Source organism: Nyctereutes procyonoides, unplaced genomic scaffold (assembly GCF_905146905.1).
Source record: "Nyctereutes procyonoides isolate TBG_1078 unplaced genomic scaffold, NYPRO_anot_genome, whole genome shotgun sequence".
NCBI classification, from domain to species: Eukaryota; Metazoa; Chordata; class Mammalia; order Carnivora; family Canidae; genus Nyctereutes; species Nyctereutes procyonoides.
This window is the reverse complement of record NW_026575122.1, coordinates 30,864,687-30,885,244: the sequence shown is the minus strand read 5'-3', so window position 1 is coordinate 30,885,244 and position 20,558 is coordinate 30,864,687. Positions and strand designations below refer to the sequence as shown.

Below are 20,558 nucleotides of genomic sequence, written 5' to 3'. Positions count from 1 at the left end.
GCCACAGTAACCGGAGAAGGACAAACAGTGTATGTTCTCATTCATTTGGGGAATATGAATAATAGTGAAAGGGAATATAAGGGAAGGGAGAAGAAATGTGTGAGAAATATCAGAAAGGGAGACAGAACATAAAGACTTCTAACTCTGGGAAATGAACTAGGGGTGGTGGAGGGGTAGGAGGGTGGGGGGTGGGGGTGAATGGGTGACGGGCACTGAGGGGTACACTTGACGGGATGAGCACTGGGTGTTATTCTGTATGTTGGTAAATTGAACACCAATAAAAATTAATTTATAAAATTAAAAAAATAAAAAATAAAAAAAAAATAAAAAATAAATAAAATAGAATAAAATTTTAAAAATACAATTATGTATAAAAAACTATTTATAAGAAATTCAAAGGATATATATATCCCAAAATACAAATAATGATTTCTGTAGCAAGACACAGTTATGGATATTTTGGTTTTTAGTTTTTCAGGCTCGGGTTTTGCTCATTTTTCTTTTTTTTTTAGAATTTTAGATCCACAGTTAAATTATTTGTACACTGAAATTTTTCTTAATATTAAAAATAGTAAAAAAAATAAGTGGACCTCTCCAAAATGGATGATCTACATTCCTGTCATATTTTCCCAAACTTCTTAAACTTTCTAAGCTTATCCAAAGTGTGGCTTTATTGTTTTCAGTTAAAATCCATAAAATTCTCACGTTTTAACTATTCTGTTAGCTACTCTCCTCTAAAAAACAAAGCAAAATTCTTTCCCAAAACAGCATGCTTTAGACATGAATTTATAAATAAATAAAAGCCAGCTATCTGGATTTAATGATACTCATGCACCTGGCAAAAAAAAAAAAAAGTAGCTCAATGTTGAATAAGTCAAAGACCCTTTATATTACATACTTAATATAAAGAATTGTATAACACCAGAAATTCATTTTTGACCCATCAACATTTCAACAGCTTCACGCCACAATGGCTTTTAAAATTAGTGACCCCATTCTTAAAAGCACTGGAAACTAAAGCTGTATCTCCCAAGGATTACATTTTTCCCACATTTCTGTATCTTTTCTTTTTCCAGATTACAGGTGGCTTTTCATTTGAGATTTACCTTCCCTGTGAAGTAAGCAATTCAGAGATACATCTACATAATCCTATTATCCTCACCAAAAATACCCTTTCTTATATTTGCCTAAAATAGTCCTTGTCAACAGATCTAAGAAAGTCCAAGACAATGGGGAGTAAAAGGAAAAACAAGAGAGAAACTATCGATGCTTTTCATACCCATATTTTAAACACATTCTCCCTGACTGTTGCTAAATTGTCTAATAACTTCTTGTTCTGTTAAGTCACTAAAATCCCATTACTTCAATGAGAAGTCCAATTACAGTAATGATGACCCTGAACAAATAATCTAAAGCATTCTAACTTTTCTACTTATAAAAGTTTTACTTTGTGAAAACAAGAGGATAAGTATAATTTGTGCTAGGGGTGCCTGGGTGGCTCAGCTGATTAAGTGTCTTTGGCTCAGGTCATGATCTCAGGGTTCTGAAACTGAGCCTCACATGGGGCTCCCTGCTCAGCGGGAAGCCTGTTTCTCCCTCTTCTCCTGTTCCCCCTGCTTGTTCTCTCTTGTTCCCTCTGTCAAATAAAGAAATAAAATCTTAAAAAAAAAGAATAATTTGTGCTAAAAATTTAAATAGATGAGTATCATCCAAATTATGTTTCTATAGAAAAGTATTACCTAAATTTAGAAATCTTTTATAGTAACCAAAAAGTATGTAACACATTTGTTCATCTCCCTTGGAATATCTAGCATTCTGTAAGGCTCTGGATGTCAAAAGGAGGACACTGGGTATAAGGAGAGCATAAGAGAAACAAGGACCATGCCTTGGGGTAGACTAAAACCTGGCCAGAGAAACCAAACTAATGTAAACAAAAAGAAGTAGGAAACAACTTAAAAAAATTAAATGCTAAATGGAAGAGCTCTGAATGCAAGCAGAGTTCTGAGAAAAAATAAATCAATGCTACTTGCAATATTTGAAAAAAAAGTTCATTCCTTGAAGGAAAAGTCATTTCAATTTTCAAAATTTAAGAACTTTTTGAAAACCTAACTGAATCTCAAGTTGGTGGTAAAACCAACCACATAGAAAATAATTATTTCAAATGATTTAAGAACTACATAGACTTAGATATAATACAAGGACAAAAATAAATGCTTTTAAAACACAGTAACAACAACAACAAAAAAAACACAGTAACATTCAATAATCTTATTAATGGTAATATCAGTACTGTTATATTAAAGCTACTTATGTATTTTTTAGGAAAAAATAACAATGTTAAGAATCAAGATACTCAGTATTAGACAAAAAAGATATAAATTCATAGTATAACTATTTCATACTCTTAAATTTGAATTCATGTTTTGTTTTGCCATATATATGGATATAACTACTTCCTAGTTCTTATTACTTAAAAGCAATGACAACCCAGAAGCAATGAGCACCCTTAGAGCCCAAACCATTGTTATCTAAATAGTATTCCCCACTGAAAGGAACCAGGGGTATTTGGAGAAATGGCTGATTTCAGCCTGGAGAAGAAATGTTACAAGATGAACCTGGGACATACTGTTGTGCCAAAAGCAAAGTAGCTAGTAAATACTAATCAGATACTGTCAAAATGACAAGTCACTTTGAAGGCACTTCCAGTAGCTAAAGCAGGGCAATTTGCACATCAAAAAAATCTCACTGACTTCAATTGATTGAAACCTACTAAATATATATAAACCTATGAGTTCATAAAATATATTTAAAACTTCATGAGTTCTCTTTAAGGACAGAAAAAGTCAAAAGACAAGCAAGGCTCATTCATCATTGCTAAAGTACGTACCAATTCTTATCTGAAAATTAGTATTTAAAGAAAAAGTATTAAGCATTTACCCTGCCCTTCCAGAAATTCATGGTAACCAAATGGTCTGCTTGATGTTGAAAGTTCTTTACAGGAAAATGTCAGTTAATGTATGCAGAAAAAATGAAAGATTTAGAAAATCATCATTTTGCAAATGTTGATAAAATCAGTCCTTTCCACATAAAGGACATAAAACCTTTCATGAATTTCCTCTTTCAAATAAATTCTACTGTCCTTTAAATTCTATCATGTCTCTTATTTATACTCTTTTAACACTAACTCATAATATAAAGAAGAAAGTGATATCTGCGTTGAATCATTACAATAATGACCCTCAATGAATCACCCCTCTGTTTTAATGCCCTTGTAATTTTCTTGTGTAATTCCCTCCCACATGCACTCTGGCCACTAAACTCACTTTGGCTAATGGTAGAGTAGCAAATGAGATACAAGCAGACACTTGAAAAGTACCTGCACAATGGGATTTGCTCTCTTATTGATGGAAACTCTTCTGCTACAATAATATAAGCCCAGACTAACCTTAGACTTATGTGGCCCAACAAATACAATCAGCAATCTGAGTAAGTACCTTAGACAGTACCTTAGACTATCCATTCCAAACAAACTGACAAATAACCCCTGCTTATATGAGTAACTTCAAGAGAGTCCAGTAGAAGAACTACTCAGCCAAGCCTTCCAAAATTGCTGACCCACAAAATCTAGAGCAAACAAAATGGTGGTTGTTTTAAGTCAAAGCCAAAGTTTGAGTATGGTTTATTATGCAACAGGTACAACTAGATATAGTAGATGCAATGTAGTAGCTTCTCCACAAAAGAGAAAAGGAACCTTTCTGAGGCTGGGGACCCTATACAGAATGAGGTACTCATCACAATTCCTAGTAAGGACATAATAAAAGTGTCTACTTGAATTTAATAGGACATCCAATAGTTTTAGCACATTTTTAAAAAAGGACTAATGTAACTACTCCAAGTTTACATCATTCTTTTTTTCATCTTTTCTTTTTTAACTGTTTAAGTTAAACAAGTAACTGGAAAACTAAATGACAATTGTCAATCTAGTTTTCAGGGCATTTGAGTAATATCAAGATGTTTTATTTTTTGACAATGGTCATTGGTGGAAATAATGTTGGAAAACCAAACCTCTCACACATTGTTAGTGGGAACATAACTAAATGCAAAAAAATGTACATACTCTCTGACCTAGTACTTAGGAAATTACTCAGTGAAAAAGAGTACCACCTATACAAGCACAAGCAAAAGTACCGCCTATATATGTACGAGCATGTTCACTGCAGTATTGTTTGTAACAGCAAAACTGGAAACAAAACTAAATGTCCTTCAACAGGGAACTAAATTTTGATAATTCATAGAACAGAATATAAAAGAAATAGTTCTGGGACACCTGGGTGGCTCAGTTAATCAAGTGTCCAACCCTTGATTTCGGCTTAGGACATGATCTCAGCTCAGGCCATGATCTCAGGGTCATGAGATCAAGCTGCACATGGGGCTCCGTGCTAGGCATGGGGCCTGCTAAAATACTCTCTCCCATTCTCCTTCTGCCCCTCTTCCCCCCCCCCCCCGCCGACTCTGCCCACTTTCACATGCACTCTCTCTCTCTCAGAAAGGAAAAAAAAAAAAAAGTAATTCTCAAAGTGCTGCTACTTAAAAAGCCTCCAAACTATATTAAGTAAAAAAATTTCAAACTCATACAAAGAATAGATCATATTTTTATAATATTAATGGATATAAGCATCAGAAAATTCTGGGAAAATACAAAGAAACTATTAGCAATGATTACTGGGGAGGGGACCCTCTACTCTTCATTTTATATCTTCTGTACTCCTCTAATTCTAACTCCTGGATATCAGCCTCACACTCCACATAAAATTTGTGTCTTAAGTCCTTCCTGCTCATTCTAAGTCTTCAACCTTGAAAATGGTCACTAATACTCTTCATTCTAATCTCCACTATAATTCTACCACCTTTAAACTTGTCTCATAATTCATTTTTGCTAATTACTTTTTTTTTGTCCTCAGAGTTCCTTCTTATTTCTCTGCCTTCTTAAAACCGAATATATCCTGATCCATATTAAATCCTGAAGTAGAAGGCTTACTTAGACTTTTGCAATAATATGACCTAAAAAATTTATGGCACCAAATAACTCCATAGATGCTTCTCTATCCATCATAAAATCACACACAATATTAGTAAGCTTCTTGGAGCACCCAGCTGGCACAACAGGTAGAGCATGTAACTCTTGATCTCAGGTGTGGTAAGTTCAAGGCCCTATTGTGGGTAGGATACTTCAAAGAAATAAATAAATTTTTAAGAAATAGCAAGCTTCTTTACCAATATACCACATTTAACTCTAACTTATTTATATCAGCTTTCAGCTGAGAACAATTCTTATTTTCTGAAATGTGAGCAATTTCACCTAACCTAGAGCCATCCTACAACTTTAATGAGCAAGCAAATACAGCCACCCATGTTGTTAAATTATTAATACTAAACTGGGTGTAATCCCTATTCAATTTGTCTTTCCAAGTAACTTCTAAGAGATTATCCCCCCCCGTTGCACCTAATTCCAACCCTCTCCAAAATATCTTGTGTTAATACACAACATACTTCTGCATCCTAAGTCTTTCTTGCCTGACCTACTGACACACAATACTACACTCTGCCAGAGAAGGGGGTCAGAAACATATACTTACCTAATATAACTAACTCTTGTTTTCAGCAGGGCCTATCAAGTGTTCCAAAAATAAAAGTCCACCTATATCCAGGAATAGTGATTCAGAATATAGAAGCTGGAGTCACATGGACCTGCATTTGACTTCTAGTTTACCCACTTAGAAGCTTTGTAGATTTATTTAACTTCTATAAGCCCAAACTCCCAGTTGTAAAGTAGAACTAATAATGTCAGCCTCATAGAACTCTTGTAAGGATTAAATGAAATAAAACATTTAAAATGTTTAAACCAGTGCCTAGCATTTGATATACCACAAATAGTAGTCGCTCTCATCATTATTAAGACTAGAATCAAACTTGAAAAGTTGGAGAGCATCTCAGAAATTATGTTCCAATTGTATTACTTCATAGATGATGAAACTAAGCCCTAGAAAACATATCTGGCTTAGTGGACAGACATCACTCTGCTATCTAATGGTAAAGTTGCAATTAAAACTTAGGTTTCCCACATCCCAATTCAATATTCTTTCTAACCAAAATATTTCTTAGTCATCTGATACCCATCAAGACACTTAATTTCTCTAATCTCAACTTCTTTAATGATAAACTACAGGGATAGATCACGGATCATGATCATGGATCCTTCTAGCTCTAAAATTCCCATTCCCTGATTCATTTGGGTCCTAAACTGGCTAATTTAAAAGCAAGTCCATAGAAACAGTCAACTATATTTCTAATCTCTATATATACTTATGGACATTTCAAAACTCTAAAACTTCTACCAGTTATTATTAATGGTTACATGAAAATAATTTACCTCTCAAAAGCAGCCAGGTCAAAAAAGAAGAAAGAAGAAGAAGAAGAGAAGGAAGGAAGGAAGAAAGAAACAAAGAGCAGCCGAGTCAGTAAGTGATTGAGATTATTAAAACTATAGATAAGTTATTAGTAACTTAATTGGGTTTGCAGACATCATATAGTTAAGTCAATACTAAGTAAAAGAGTAATAGTTTTTTACCATTTAATATATTTTGAATATCTAATGTATAATTAAATATCTAACACATAGTTAAAATTGAACTACATATGTGAAGCAAATTTAGAGTATTATGTGTTTTGATTCAACAAATATGGATAGGCAGACACAAAAATATACCAAAATAAGGGTTCATACTCTAGTTTGGAGAAGAAGCCACTTTTCATTTTTGAAGTTTTAAAATCTCTCAAGGGAACTGGGAATGGTGCTGATAATAAAACTTCCTGAACACAGCATCAATGGGCCATGCTCAAAATCCTAACAAATGGTCTTACACAGCACTTTAGAATCTAACAGAAATTCTAATCTACTGGGTATGGATTCCTATTATAAAAGATACGTAGATTATCAGTTTCAAAGAAGTAGAACACAAAGCTCATAAAAATTAATATCTATCCTGAAAATTCTCATCTTTTATAATATAAAAATCTCTAACAAAGACTATTCAAATAGATGACTTGTAATTCGAGTTCCCAAGGAAACAGACTCTGAAACTCTGAAATCTGCAAGCAGGTTTATTGGGCAGTGCTCTCAAGAACACCTGTGTGAGCACAGGAGCAGCATGACTGGGCAGAAGGAGAAGATAAACAGCACTGATCAGCAACAGAGTTGCCACAGCAGCCTCAGCTAATCTTAGCAAGAGTCCTGAAGCTAGATGGCCCTTTACAGAAGTCCCAAATCAAGGCAAGAAGATGATTCTTTGTATTCCCCACATTGAACAGTAATGAGGCTGCTTCCAAGAAAAGAGCAAAATCTTGCATGAGGCAGCTTTATTTTGTTAGGGCAACTCCCAGAAAAGGATGCAGCTTTATGCCATCAGCAGCCGTAACTCTAAGCAGCTAGGGCAATGTGTTTCCATCCTGAAGAAAGATCTGAATGCTGCATCAAAGCATCCACCACCATGAATGTACCTTACTTGCATCTGAGACACTCATAAAGAGCCATACACCAGAAGGGCAGGGGGTGTGGCAGATCTCAGTAGAGAAGGAGACCTACTATCTTCTGGAACCTACTACATGCAAGTAGCATGACAGTCACCTTACACAAGTTATCAAATTTTATCACTGAATCCTTGCTTCCTGAAGACAGTTTTTCTCAGCAAAGGTGCTAGAAAATAGGGTAAACGTTATTTGGACTTGTTACATAACTCACTTAAAATGCTACTTTAGGGTTGCAAATGATCTGCATTTGTAAAATCTTGGTACTGAAAATCTTGGTACTTTCTTGATTTTCAAATAACAGCTTTAACCTAAAAAGCACTTGAGAAATCACCTAAGGTAGTGCACTCACAGTGGACAGATAAGGAAAGTGAAGCCCAGAAAAACTCAATGATTTGCCAAAGAACGTGAACTCAAATCTCCTGATTCCAAATTACTGATTTCCCTATTTTGCCCTGGTGACTCTATACCCAAAAACTTAATAAAATCAAAATAACCCTGAGGCATGAATCTTATTGTAAAACTCAATACCAGCTTCTTCTGAATCATTTGCATTTTCAAAATCATGCGCATAAGAAACTTGAGTTTTATACTAGTTAAAGAAATGTCAGTTGGTAGTCTGGCTAAATGAAATATTCTCTTTCTATTAATAGTAGTAGCTAACATATAACCTCTCTGACAGGCAAGAATACCAAGCTCTCTGTCTACATTATGTCATTTAATGCTTAAAACAATCTTTTGAATAAAGTCAAAGGGATTGCTTCCATGTAGCCAAGGGACGGAAAATACAGTTAAAGAAGCTAAATAAGTTGTTAGCTAAGATTACAAATGTAATGCACAAAGCTGGAATTCCATCTGACTTCAAAGCTTGTGCTCTTAATGTTAAACTATCCACTATACTACACTTTTGCTTCTTTTCAATTTTCCTTCTCTGACCTACTTAAATTTCTGTGATGTACATGGTTTATTTTCATAACCAGAAACAAAATTTTATTTTCAAATATTTTTATCTTTAAAACTAGATTATTGGGGATCCCTGGGTGGCGCAGCGGTTTAGCGCCTGCCTTTGGCCCAGGGCGCGATCCTGGAGACCCGGGATCGAGTCCCACGTCAGGCTCCTGGTACATGGAGCCTGCTTCTCCCTCTGCCTATGTCTCTGCCTCTCTCTCTCTCTCTATCATAAATAAATAAAAATTAAAATAAAATAAATAAAATAAAATAAATAAAAACTAGATTATTGCTTAAAATATTTAAAAGTTGCAGATATGAGGTTATATCAAAAAATAAAGTCCAAAGTATCAATGAGACTCTAAAAACTTCTATATTAGCATAGTTATGTAAAACTTAGCCATAAACTGAAATGAGGGGATAAAGGATGATTTTAAATTTCAATTACTGGTATAGTCTAGGCAATACTTAAACAGATGTCAATGCAACTAAATTATTCATGTTATTATTGTACTAAATATGTCAATCAATCATTGCGCAGGCAAAAGCCATGTTTCCATTCCTAAAGAAAGCTATCTTACCATACGCCATGTTGAAAACATAGTCCAAGATAGCCAGTTATATGACTGTGTCTATTGCCAACTGACCAAAGATGTAATCAGCTGGATCAAATAGCAGATATTCATAAGTTAGCTAGCAGCCAATAAAATGGCCCAGTAGCAAAAAAAGAAAAAGTGCCCAATGCCAAGAGTGAACTACTGCTGAGTTCCATGATTAGGCCTGTGAATTGCAATATATGAAAAGAAATGATTAATTAACACACAAACTGGCACTAAACAGATAAACAGTGTAATCATGAGGTAAAGTAAGAGTACATAAAAGTGTTCAGCAAATCAAAGCTATAACCTCACCAAAGTTTCAAAAGACCAAAGACTCTGAGTATGCAGAAGCTGTGAAGAAAAAAAACTAGAATAAGTAATAAGTAATAGGTAAGAAAATTAGCTGAGAGGTGAAACAAAAGTATTTAGATACAGGGAACACAAATATATTAAGAGTCACTGAGTCCCTTAACAGTTCAACTCTACAGTGAAAATCTATAAAGCCCAGTCAAGAAAGTCCCTGATAGCACTGCCATGGAGCCTTTAAAGCCTTCCAGTAAAAATGTCTGAGAGGATCAACCCCATATTAAATGTTTGGTTCTGAATTTCCATGAAATTCCATCTTTCTTACTGCTGAGCGCATCCTTATACTCACTACTATGCTACTTTTGAGCTAACCTGATGAATTCTTTATTCCTAGAATCAAATGAACTTAATCATAACTATTATCACTATTTCAGAGCCATGGTAAAGTTTATTTCTAGAAGAACAATGTGTAAATTGTATGTTTCATGGTACCACAACTTCTAGAAGGAATAGTCCTAAGTATTATATAACCACACTCCACTTCCAACCTCAGTTGACTAAACCATCAATGAACGTCTTTGGCCATCCAGAGACCTAAGCATGATCCAACGAGAAGATGCAGAGGACATTTTAAAGTCTTCTCTTGGATTTTGGGAATTGAGACATTGGACCAATTGGTTATACAAAGCTAAGGTGAAAAGTATACAGAATTGAGTGGTCAGATGACCATCTGGGGTCTTGAACACACTGAGTAAGCAGCAACAAGGAGGATGGTCGCAGAATCAGAGACAAGATGCCAGCAGTCTATGAAAGAGTAAAAAAACAAAGAGAAGAAATGCCTCTGTCTCTAACACCATTCTCTTAAGGCCCAAGTGTACAGCAATTCTTGCTCAATGATCATTTTGAAACTTTATAATAAACCCCCCTTTCAACTTAAACTAATTGAGGAAGTTTATAATCCTTGAAAATAAAAATCATTTATCAGAATGTTGTCCAAGGATGACAAATTTCATTCATGTATTTAATATTTAATTAGTTTCTGCTTCCTCTATTCCATATTCCTCAGAAAGTAGTCTGTGCTCCCTGATTCTACTTCCTTACTTCCCAATTTGTCCCTGTGACTCTCCTAAAACTGAACTAGGTATGACTCAACTGTTCCATTCAGTGGACACTTCTCAGTACTTACCTCTCTTCAAGATATGTATTTGTACATATCTTATACTTGCCTCCACTTGTCTCCTAAGTGCTGGACCTATATTTCCACCTACTTTATGAACATCTCCACTGGGATGGGCACTCATCTAGCTCACATTCATCTTCCTTCCCAAACCTGTTCTTCTTCCCTCTCTATTCTTTACCTTAGTCCAATTCCACCACCCCCTCAGCTGCCCAAACTACTCAAAGGTCAATAAGCCCTATCAATTTTACATCTTAATTTTCTTGAAAATCATTCTTTCTCTATCCCCAAAGCCATTGTCTAAATTCAAGTTTTCTTTATCTCCTGAACTGAAAACTGAAGATCCAGAAATTGATACAATAGAGGGACTTCAGAATCTTTTTTTTTTTTTAAGAATTCCAAATGATTCTAATGTGCAACAATTTTAGGGGCGCCTGAATGGCTCAATTAGTTAAGCGTCTGACTTCAGCTCAGGTCATGATCCCAGGGTCTTGGGATTAAGCCCCACACCAGGCTCCCAGCTGGGTGGGGAGTCTGCTTCTCCCCCCTCCATCACACCTGGCTCATGCACGCGTGTGCTCTCTCTCCTCACTCTCTCTCAAATTAATAAAATCCTTAATTAATAATAATAATAATAATGTGCAGCAATTTTAGAACTAAAAAGTTATTATTTTCTAGTCAGTCTCTTCCCTAATGGAGCCACCCTCTCTAAAGAGTCACCAAGTAGTCAACATATATTACTGAAAAACATCAAGCATCAAATACTAAGTTAGATTCTACACACTAAAAAAGAAAACAAAATCCCTCCACTAAGGGAGCTCAAGTCTAATAGGGAAATGGTGAAATAAACAAATTACAAAAACAACATAAATTTTCTAGAGATCTGAACTCAACTACCATATACTAAATGTCTACTGAATGCTGGATACTGCAGTGAATGCTTCATGAACATTACTTCATTTAATCCTTCCACAACACTGTGAGATACATAATATCCTCAACTTACAGATAAAGCAAATTTCAAGCTTTTCAGAAAGCTTGAAATTTTGTACAAGATCTCACCCTCATAAATGGAGGAACACAGGCCTTAAATGATGGTCTAGTACCAAAAGCCTGTTCTAATTAGTATGGGGATGTTTGGGGAGAAGAAAAAAAAAGTAATCGAAAAACTCCCAGTGTCACTTGAATTGAGCAATGTCTACAAATGAGGTAGGACAGTCTGAACAGAAGAAAGCTCTTCTACAGAGGTATGAAAGGATGAGAGAATAGAGTAAGTTGGAGAAACAATTAGTGAGAATGGAAAGGTCAAGAGCATGTTCAGAAAGGTAGGTGACGATGAGCCTAAAATCCTACAAAAGGACAGAGCATTATGGGCCAAGTGTACCAAGGCAAAGAGTTTGGACAACTCCAAAGGGCACTGATTATTCATCAACATATTTTAGACGAAGAGCGATACATTCAATTTACTTTTTATAAAGATTACCTATGAAAAATATTTTTGGAGGGTTTTCCTTATTACAAATTTGATAATTTAAAAACTTTCTGGGCAGCCTGGGTGGCTCAGCAGTTTAGTGCCTGCCTTTGGCCTAGGGCGTGATCCTGGAGACCAGGGATCAAGTCCCATGTCAGGCTCCCTGCATGGAGCCTGCTTCTCCCTCTGCCTGTGTCTCTGCCTGCCTCTCTCTCTCTCTCTCTCTCTCTCTCTCTCGAATAAATAAAATCTTAAAAAAAAAAAAACTTTCCATGGCTCCTTACTGTATATAGTATAAAGTCCAACCTCTTTCTGGTCTCATCTCTTATAACTACTCACGTCCACATGCAGAAATATTCACAACTCTTCTAATGCTGTGCTAGACTGTTTCATGCTCTTGCATTTGCTTGGTCCCTGTCTCTAAAGATGGCTTCTCTTCCTTGCTCCTCTTTGCCTATCACTTCCAGCCTCTGTAAGATCTTCCACAATCTCCAGTCCAACAATCTCCCCCCAAACCTTCCCTCACAGGATTACTTTTTCTTTTGTACTCACCGAACTCTTCCTCTGGGTATCTATTAACACTTATCACATTACTTTGTAATTATTTAAGTATCTGTCTCCCCCATTAAAACTCCTTAAGAGTTTTTTTTATCCCCAAGCCCAGCAAAGTAAGTAGCACAGAATAAATGCCCAATGGTGTGATGAATGTCTACACAAACATACATGCATGTTTAAAAAAAAAAAAAAGAAGAAGAAGTGATAAGAGAAGTATTCCTTAAAGAAATTTGGAGTATATAGTAATAATAATAAAATACCAACATTAGCAGCAGGTAACATTTACAGAGAGCTTACCATGTGCCAGATACTGTCAAAGACCTTGACAGGTACTCATTCAGTCAGTCCTTACAACAACAATCCTATGAGACAGGTACTCTTATTACGATCATTTTAATGAGACACAGACAAATCAAATAACGTGCCCAAAGCTACTCAGCTAGTAAATGGAATACAAATACCACCCCAGGACTATGGCCCCAGAGTTCAGGCTATTAACCACGAATCATACGGTCTCTTTGACACAAGCAAAAGACCACCAGGATAAGAACAGAAAACTTAGTTCTAGCCCTGGTTCTTTTATACCTCAATCTCTATTCTTAACATACTAAAAATAAATCTACACAAAGAGAAAATAATTCCACATTTTAAAATTTAATAAATTAATAATAATTCCATCAAACTTAAATGTGTAACCAGACAGGGAAGCCTTCCCTAATATCTCAGTTTAGATCAGGGCTCTCTTGCTATATGCTCGTGGATCTCCCCATGCCTTTGCTTCTTAAGACTCATTCATGTGACCAAAAAGCTATGGGATTCTCTGAACAGTTCCTCTTTCACTAAGCTCCACAGGGGTTTACGTCTCTTCACTCATCAGTGTATCCACAGCACACGGTGGGCCCATACTAGACATCTGAGGAATAGATATGCTTGAAAGGTCTTCTGGGGCTGTCTGGATGGCTCAGTCAGTTGAGCGTCCAACTCTTAATTTGGGCTCAAGGTTATGATCTCAGGGTTATGAGATTGAGTCCTACATAGGCTCCACACTCAGCATGGAGTCAGTCTGCTTAAGGATTTCTCTTCCTCTCCCTCTGTCCTTCCCCTTGCTTGCATACAGGTGTGTGTGTGCACGCACCTCTCTCTCTTTCTCTCAAATAAATCTTAAAAAAAAAAGGTCTTCTTCCCTATTCATCACCCTGTTTTCTGTCACATTGTCATCACTCTAATGCAAATCATAATTTCTCAGAGCCTAAAATATTAAAATTTCTATCTGATCTCTGCCTGTACTCCTTTACGGGTTGTTTGAGGGTTTTTTGTTTTTTTTTTTTTAAGATTTTATTTATTTATTGGAGACAGAGAAAGAGCACGAACGGGGGAGGAACAGAGGGTGAAGGAGAGAGAAGCAGACCACTCACTGAGCAAGGAGCCCAATATGGGACACGATCCCAGGACTCTAGGATCATGATCATGACCTGAGCCAAAGGTAGACACTTAACCTACTGAGCCACCCAGGCACTCCTCCCCTATGGTGTTAATGTATCACATGCAACTGACCAATTAATCTTCCTAAAAACAAACATTTTTAACTTCTACTTTGTGCCTAAAGAAAACCAAGATGTCACCCCCAAAATATGCCACTTTGGCATATTGATTATTTTTAATTAAAGGCACTAAAACAGCAGGTACACAAGAACACTCTGACCCTCTTTCTTCTTCCTGAAAGGAGATAAAATTCTCATGGGAAAGCTCCCTCGCTGTACAGGGAGAGAAAAAGATATTCTCATCACCAAAGACAGAAAATTTGCGGCTGAGAAATCTGTATAAACAACCCTGTTAAACTAACCCTTATTATCTTGGCTACTTCTAACATTCAGTATGCAGGAGAGGCACAATTTCATCCACCTTCTTTGGGTGTCTGGTACCCAAATTCTGTAGAAAGACTTTAAATTCTCTTGTGAAGCTGCCTGTGTATATGTAAAAATTTAATAAAATGTGTATCCTTTCTACGTTAATCTGCTTTATATGTTTAATTCTTAGGTCCAGCCAGACACCCAAAGAAGGTAGTGGAAATTTTTGCCTCTCCTGCATACCAAATATATTTCACTGCTTAATAAAATCTTATTGATTTCCTAATGCCTACAGAATAAAGTTCAAAATGTCAGATTTGTCTGTTGAAATAAATGAGAAGGAAAGCCACCCCAGACTTGGATTTCTAATACCATTCCCTACTATAAGAAATAAGGCTCCTCAGAGAAATGGCTAATTTCAGGACTGGGAAAGAGTAATGGATGAGCTTAGAATACACTGTTATGCCAGAAAGTAAAGGACTAAAAAAAAAAAAAGAAAAAGAAAAAGAAAGGAAGAAAAAAAATCATAGGACCATGTCAAAACATAGGAGCCACACTGAAAAGGCTCCCACTGTTCAAATATGAGCACCAAAATAATTAAGTATCATAATGAGTTATAAACCACTTTTAAAAATTGAAATTATGAGTCCATTCAAATAGGAAAGAAGAAAAGAAGCTGAGAGGGAGGAAAAGAACAGGAAAGCCAAAGATCATCTGGTAAAGGTGAAGGGAATGCCAGAGTGGAAAAATCATCATTTTACAGTCATTACAGAGAAGACTAGATCGGGCAAGAATGAACAATGAATGCTAAATTAATGGCAAATGTTGGTAAGGAGCAAGATATGTACATGATCTTCTAGGTAGATGCCTATTAAATGTAAAAGAAGAAAATAATAATATTATATAATAAAAAAATTCGGCTACCCCCGACCTCTTGACAAGGTAATCAAAATTAACAGCACCTACGGAGGACAGAAAGACATCATGGGCCTCCAGATGTGGTAAGGTTTAAGCTACTTGAGGCTAAGGACTGTATCTTATTCACTGCTGTGTCCCCAGTTTCTAGCACATAGCAAGTGTTATTAATATCTGTTTATTAAAAGGCAATATGATTCTCCCTCTGCCTGTGTCTTTGCCTCTGTCTCTCTCATGAATAAATAAAAATAAAATCTTAAAAAAAAAAGGCCATGTTCAAAGGAAGGAGGAAGGGCATGGAAAAATGAACTTATTCCCATCTCTGCATCTTTGCTTATACTGTTAACTCCTTCCTAAAAAGAAACTTTCTTCTCTAAGACCTCTCCTAAACACACACACATTCCTCAAAACCCCGTCTCATGCTCATTTTCTCCAAGAAGACTCCCCACTCACCCAGGTTCATTCTGATCTTTCCTTCTCTGTACCACTACAGCCTTCATTGTGTGTATCATTTTTGTTAGCATTTAACCACATCCTTAAGGAAGGATATGATATTTTCCCCATATCTTCCACAGTGATCAGCATAGTGCCAATCATATTAATTTGAGTAGTGGAGAAAGGGCAACGAGGTGCCAGAAAAAGGGAAATGGACTGAGTTGGGAAAATCTGGCTCTGAGACATCTCAGTTTTGACATCTAACTGTGTTGCCTTAGATAAATCAGTTAACCCATTTTTACTTCCTCATTTTTAAAATCAGAGAGGGACCTGTTGACTATAAAAAGCTGTTTATTTCTACAATTCTAGAATAATTAAATCCAATTTTTCTTTAGCAATGGTATTTATATATGCCAGTGAAAGGAAATCTAATACACTAAATCACAGTAAATTTCTTAAGAAATGGCAACAAAACTTACAAATTGCCTCAAGTAATAAATACTGATCATCCTTCGTCTGACCATCAAGCACTTTATTTTTCTTTTTAGAGATCTTATTTTTAAGTAATCTCCACACCCAACGTGGAGCTGGAACCTGTAACCCAAAGATCAAGAGCCAGCCAGGTGCCCCCACAGTCATCAAGCACTTTAAATTCATATTTCTCTTCAGAGGACCATTAAGCAAAACAGTCAATACATACATACTGGAGCTACCTTAATTTATTTTGTTCTAATTCAGATCCTTTCAAGCCTTAGAAAGCCAACTTTTAGTAAGCTAATGGAAAGAAGAAGAAAAAGCAGCAGCAGCAAATTTTGTCAAGTACCCTGGGACCTTATTGTAAACGTTCAAATACTGAGTTACAATGGATTGTAAGCATATTGTCCGTATCTTCTTTCGAAAACGCTTTTTAAAGGACACTATTCAGAAGAAAATAACAAAAGTTAAAAAGAAAAGGCCATCTAAAACAGAATATTAAAATAATGCAATATAATCCCAAAGCACAGAGACCATTTCAAACAAATCTCTAAATTAGCAACTTTTGTCTTAATCTTGTATCTTATTACCTCTGTTGAGAAACAAGATTTATCAGGGTGGGGTAAAATAAAACGGTTGCCATGTTACATAAAGATTCTAGTTATACTTGTTAGTAAATACCACCTGTGGACTTAATAATAATAGTTTAGGTTCTAAACTAGTAATACAAGTCACCAGATTTCTTTAAGGTTTTTATCAAAACACCCCTATTATATGCTGAGCAATAGCAGTGAGCCATCTGCAAGATAAAGCTGAACTCCTCTGAAGGTAGTCTAAGTCCTCTAGGGATCCAGCCTCTACTACCCCAGCATCTTCATCTCCCACCTATCCCTGCACCTCATTTCACTTCCTAAACTTAATTGTTCACATCCCTCCTACCCTTTCATGACTTCATGCCTTGGCATTTCGGGCTCCCTCTTGCCTGACATGCCCCTCCCTCTTTGGAGCTGCGAATATGACCTCCTACCAGAAGCTTCTCCTGAGGATCCCAACACCCTCACACAGAGGCACCCAGGGCACTCTTCTTCTATTACACAGCACTGTAATCACTGTTAAATGTCCACTTCCCCTACCTGGCTGTGAGTTTTAAAGGGAGGACCCATACCTTATAAACCATTTCCCAGTCCCTTGCATATGTCTGGTGATTACTGACACTCAATATAAATACACAAGGGGAAAAAGTTAACTGTGAGAAACAATTCAAATTTTCCTATAAAAGAGTATACACACTTAACACAGTGGTTCTCAATCAAGAGATATTTTTGGGGTAGCCCCGGTGGTGCGGCAGTTTAGCACCGCCTGCAGCCTGGGGTGTGATCCTGGAGACCCGGAAACAAGTCCCACATCGGGGTCCCTGCATGGAGCCTGCTTCTCCCTCTGCCTGTGTCTCTGCCCCTCTCTCTCTGTCTCTATGAATATCTTTAAAATATATATATATATATGTATATATACATATATATATATGGTTGTCAAATATATATATATGGTTGTCATATATATGTATATATACATATATATGGTTGTCAAATATATATATATGGTTGTCAAATATATATATATATATATATATATATTTGGTTGTCACAAAAGGGGAAAGGGGTGGGGGGAGGGGTGGAGTGCTAACCGCATGAAATGAGCAGAAGCCAGAACATCATCTTAGAATGCAAAAGGACAGCCCCCCACAAAAAAGAACTATCCAGTCACAAATATCAGTAGTGCCTTGGTTAAGAAAGTCAGTTGCCGGGCAGCCCCGGTGGCTCAGTGGTCTAGCGCCCCCTTCAGCCCGGGGCGTGGTCCTGGAGACCCGGGATCCAGTCCCACATCAGGCTCCTTGCATGGAGCCTGCTTCTCTCTCTGCCTCTCTCTCATGAATAAATCAATAAAATTAAAAAAAAAAAAAAGTCAGTTGTCAACTGACTTATTCATATGTGATGATCACATGTCACATCTCAGCAATGATCAGAATCCCAATTTTGCAGTTTCATTTGAAACTTCTGTAATAGTCGTGCATGCACCAACACATGGTCTTTATATAGGGACGGTCCTTAGACAACGGTAATGCTTAACAACATTAAACCAAGAGGACGGGAAAGCATCCCGTATTTCCGAAAACTATAACTACCAGAAGCTACTCTTCTTTTCAAAGTTTATTCATGTATTTTTTTAATAACCTCTCCACCCAACGTGAGGCTCAAACTCGGGACTCCTAGGTCAAGAATGGCATTGCTTCTACAATGAAGCCAGCCAGGCGCCCCTACCAGAAGCCACTCCTGAGTCAGGAAACACTTCGTTTTATTTATCAACTTGACTAATTTTCAGATGTGCAACTATAACGGAAACACAGTCTGAGGGATGAGGGGATAATCGGTTCCTCCAGGTCGGACTAGAAGGAAACCCTCCAAGTACCACAAGTAAATCATGCACACTCGTCTTTACTGCTGGACCCAGGAAGGGACGGCAGGGGTAAAGGGCATGTCCTTGCTATTGCCAAAATCATCAGCTTATCAAGATTTCTGACAAAACCACTGCAAAAAAAAAAAAAAAAATCATCAGATGTCAATACAGGGTGGCAGATAAAAAAGTTAACTATTTCTCCCCTGATGCACGACCAAGTCTCACATGACTTGACCATTTCACAAAGCTGTGCAGGAGCCAAGGACACTCCCTTTCCATATAGTGGATGACTCAACTGTCTTTGGCACATTCCTTGGCTAAATACTACAAATTCACTAATTTCTTCCGTCCTGTGAACCAGTAATCCTACTCCCTCAGTAACCAACTAATCAGTTTGCCCCAACTTTTCAATCGTTTACAGTTTGTTGCAGCTTCTCAGATTCCAAAAAAAAAAAAAAAGGAAACGAAAAGCTATCCCAAACAAAACCTTGAGTGACAGCAACGCTTGTAGGAAATGATACTCTTCTTATTCTAGGAATCGATCTCTAAACAACACACGTACAGCTTTCCAATGCTCTTGCTTTACAGCTTCAGGTTTTTCCAGCTTTCCAGTAGGGACAGCGCTGGCAGAAAGTGACGGAGCGAGCGTTGAACACTAGACGAAGCGGACTGCGAATTTATTCTCGGAGAGCTCAAAAAAAAGGTACCGGGGCTGAGAGGGGGAAATGCATTTTTAATTGGGGGAGGGAAAAAAAAAAAAAGTTTCCAACAGTGAGTAATCTCCTCCTCCTCGGCGGGTTTCGCCAGGAAGTGTCGGGACCACGACTGGGCCCGAGCTAGGCCGGGCTTGGGCACGTTACCCCGCGAACCCGCGGCCCAGGGCGGCAGGTGCGCGCGAAGCCGGGCGGCGGAGGGGCCGGGCGCTCCCCGCCGGGCGAGGCACCGACTCGGGTCGGCAGCGGCGTCCCCGGGCCGGGGAGGAACGCGCCGCACCACACCCTCCCGCCCCGCCGCCCGCCGCCCGCCGCCCGCCGCCCGCCGCGCTGACAGCTCCGCGGGGAGCGCGACGCCGGCCGGGCCTGGGCGCGCGGGGCCGCGGGGGCCTCGGCGGCCGCCCGGGCTCCGGCCCGCCCGCCCCGCCGCGCCGCCGCCCGCCCTCCCCCGCGGCCCGCCCCCGGCGCCGACGGCCGAGGCCTAACCACCTCCCGGCTGCGGGGCCTACAGGAGGAAGGAGCCACCGCCTCGGCCCCTCAGCGCGGCGGCGGCGGCGGCGGCGGCGGCGGCGGGCTCCGCTCACGTGCCGCCCGCCGGACGGCTGCACTCGCTTACCCTCTGCAGAATCCTCCTGAACATGGTTTCAACGCCGCCCGGGCCGCCGCGGTGACTCTCCGGACCGTGCGCGGGCCCCCTCACGACCCGGGGCTGCGCGAGCGGGGGACACGGAGTCGGGAAGGCACCCGCGAGGAGGCCGGGGCTAGGCGGTGGGGCCGCTCCGGCGGCCCCGACTTCCCCACAGGCGGCGACTGGGAGCGCGCGCCCGCCGGCCGGGCCGCCCCCGTAACTGACAGCCGGGCGGGCCGCCCGCCGCCGCCGCCGCCGCCGCCGCCGCCGCCACGCCCTCCCGGCCTGTCCGTCCGCGGGGGGCGGGGCCTCGGGGGGCCCGGCCCGGGCCTGCGACCAATCGGAGGCGGCGGCGGCGTGGGCGGCCGCGTGACGGACAGGCGGCGGGACGCTGGCGCCGCCCCTCCTTCCGGCGGGCCGGGGGACGCCGCGGCGGCCGAGCGCACGCCCGC

General features: G+C 39.1%; 1 protein-coding gene across 1 annotated transcript in view; it reads right to left on the bottom strand.

Annotated features, from left to right (window-relative positions):
• EEA1 (early endosome antigen 1) overlaps positions 1 to 20,340 on the bottom strand; it is a 115,392-nt gene extending 95,052 nt beyond the window's left edge. The window contains exon 1 of the mRNA XM_055336671.1: positions 20,095 to 20,340. Within this exon, the coding sequence (XP_055192646.1) occupies positions 20,095 to 20,118 (24 nt within the window). The 5' untranslated portion in view covers positions 20,119 to 20,340. The remainder of the gene's footprint in view (positions 1 to 20,094) is intronic.
• Positions 20,341 to 20,558: the final 218 nt, after the last annotated feature.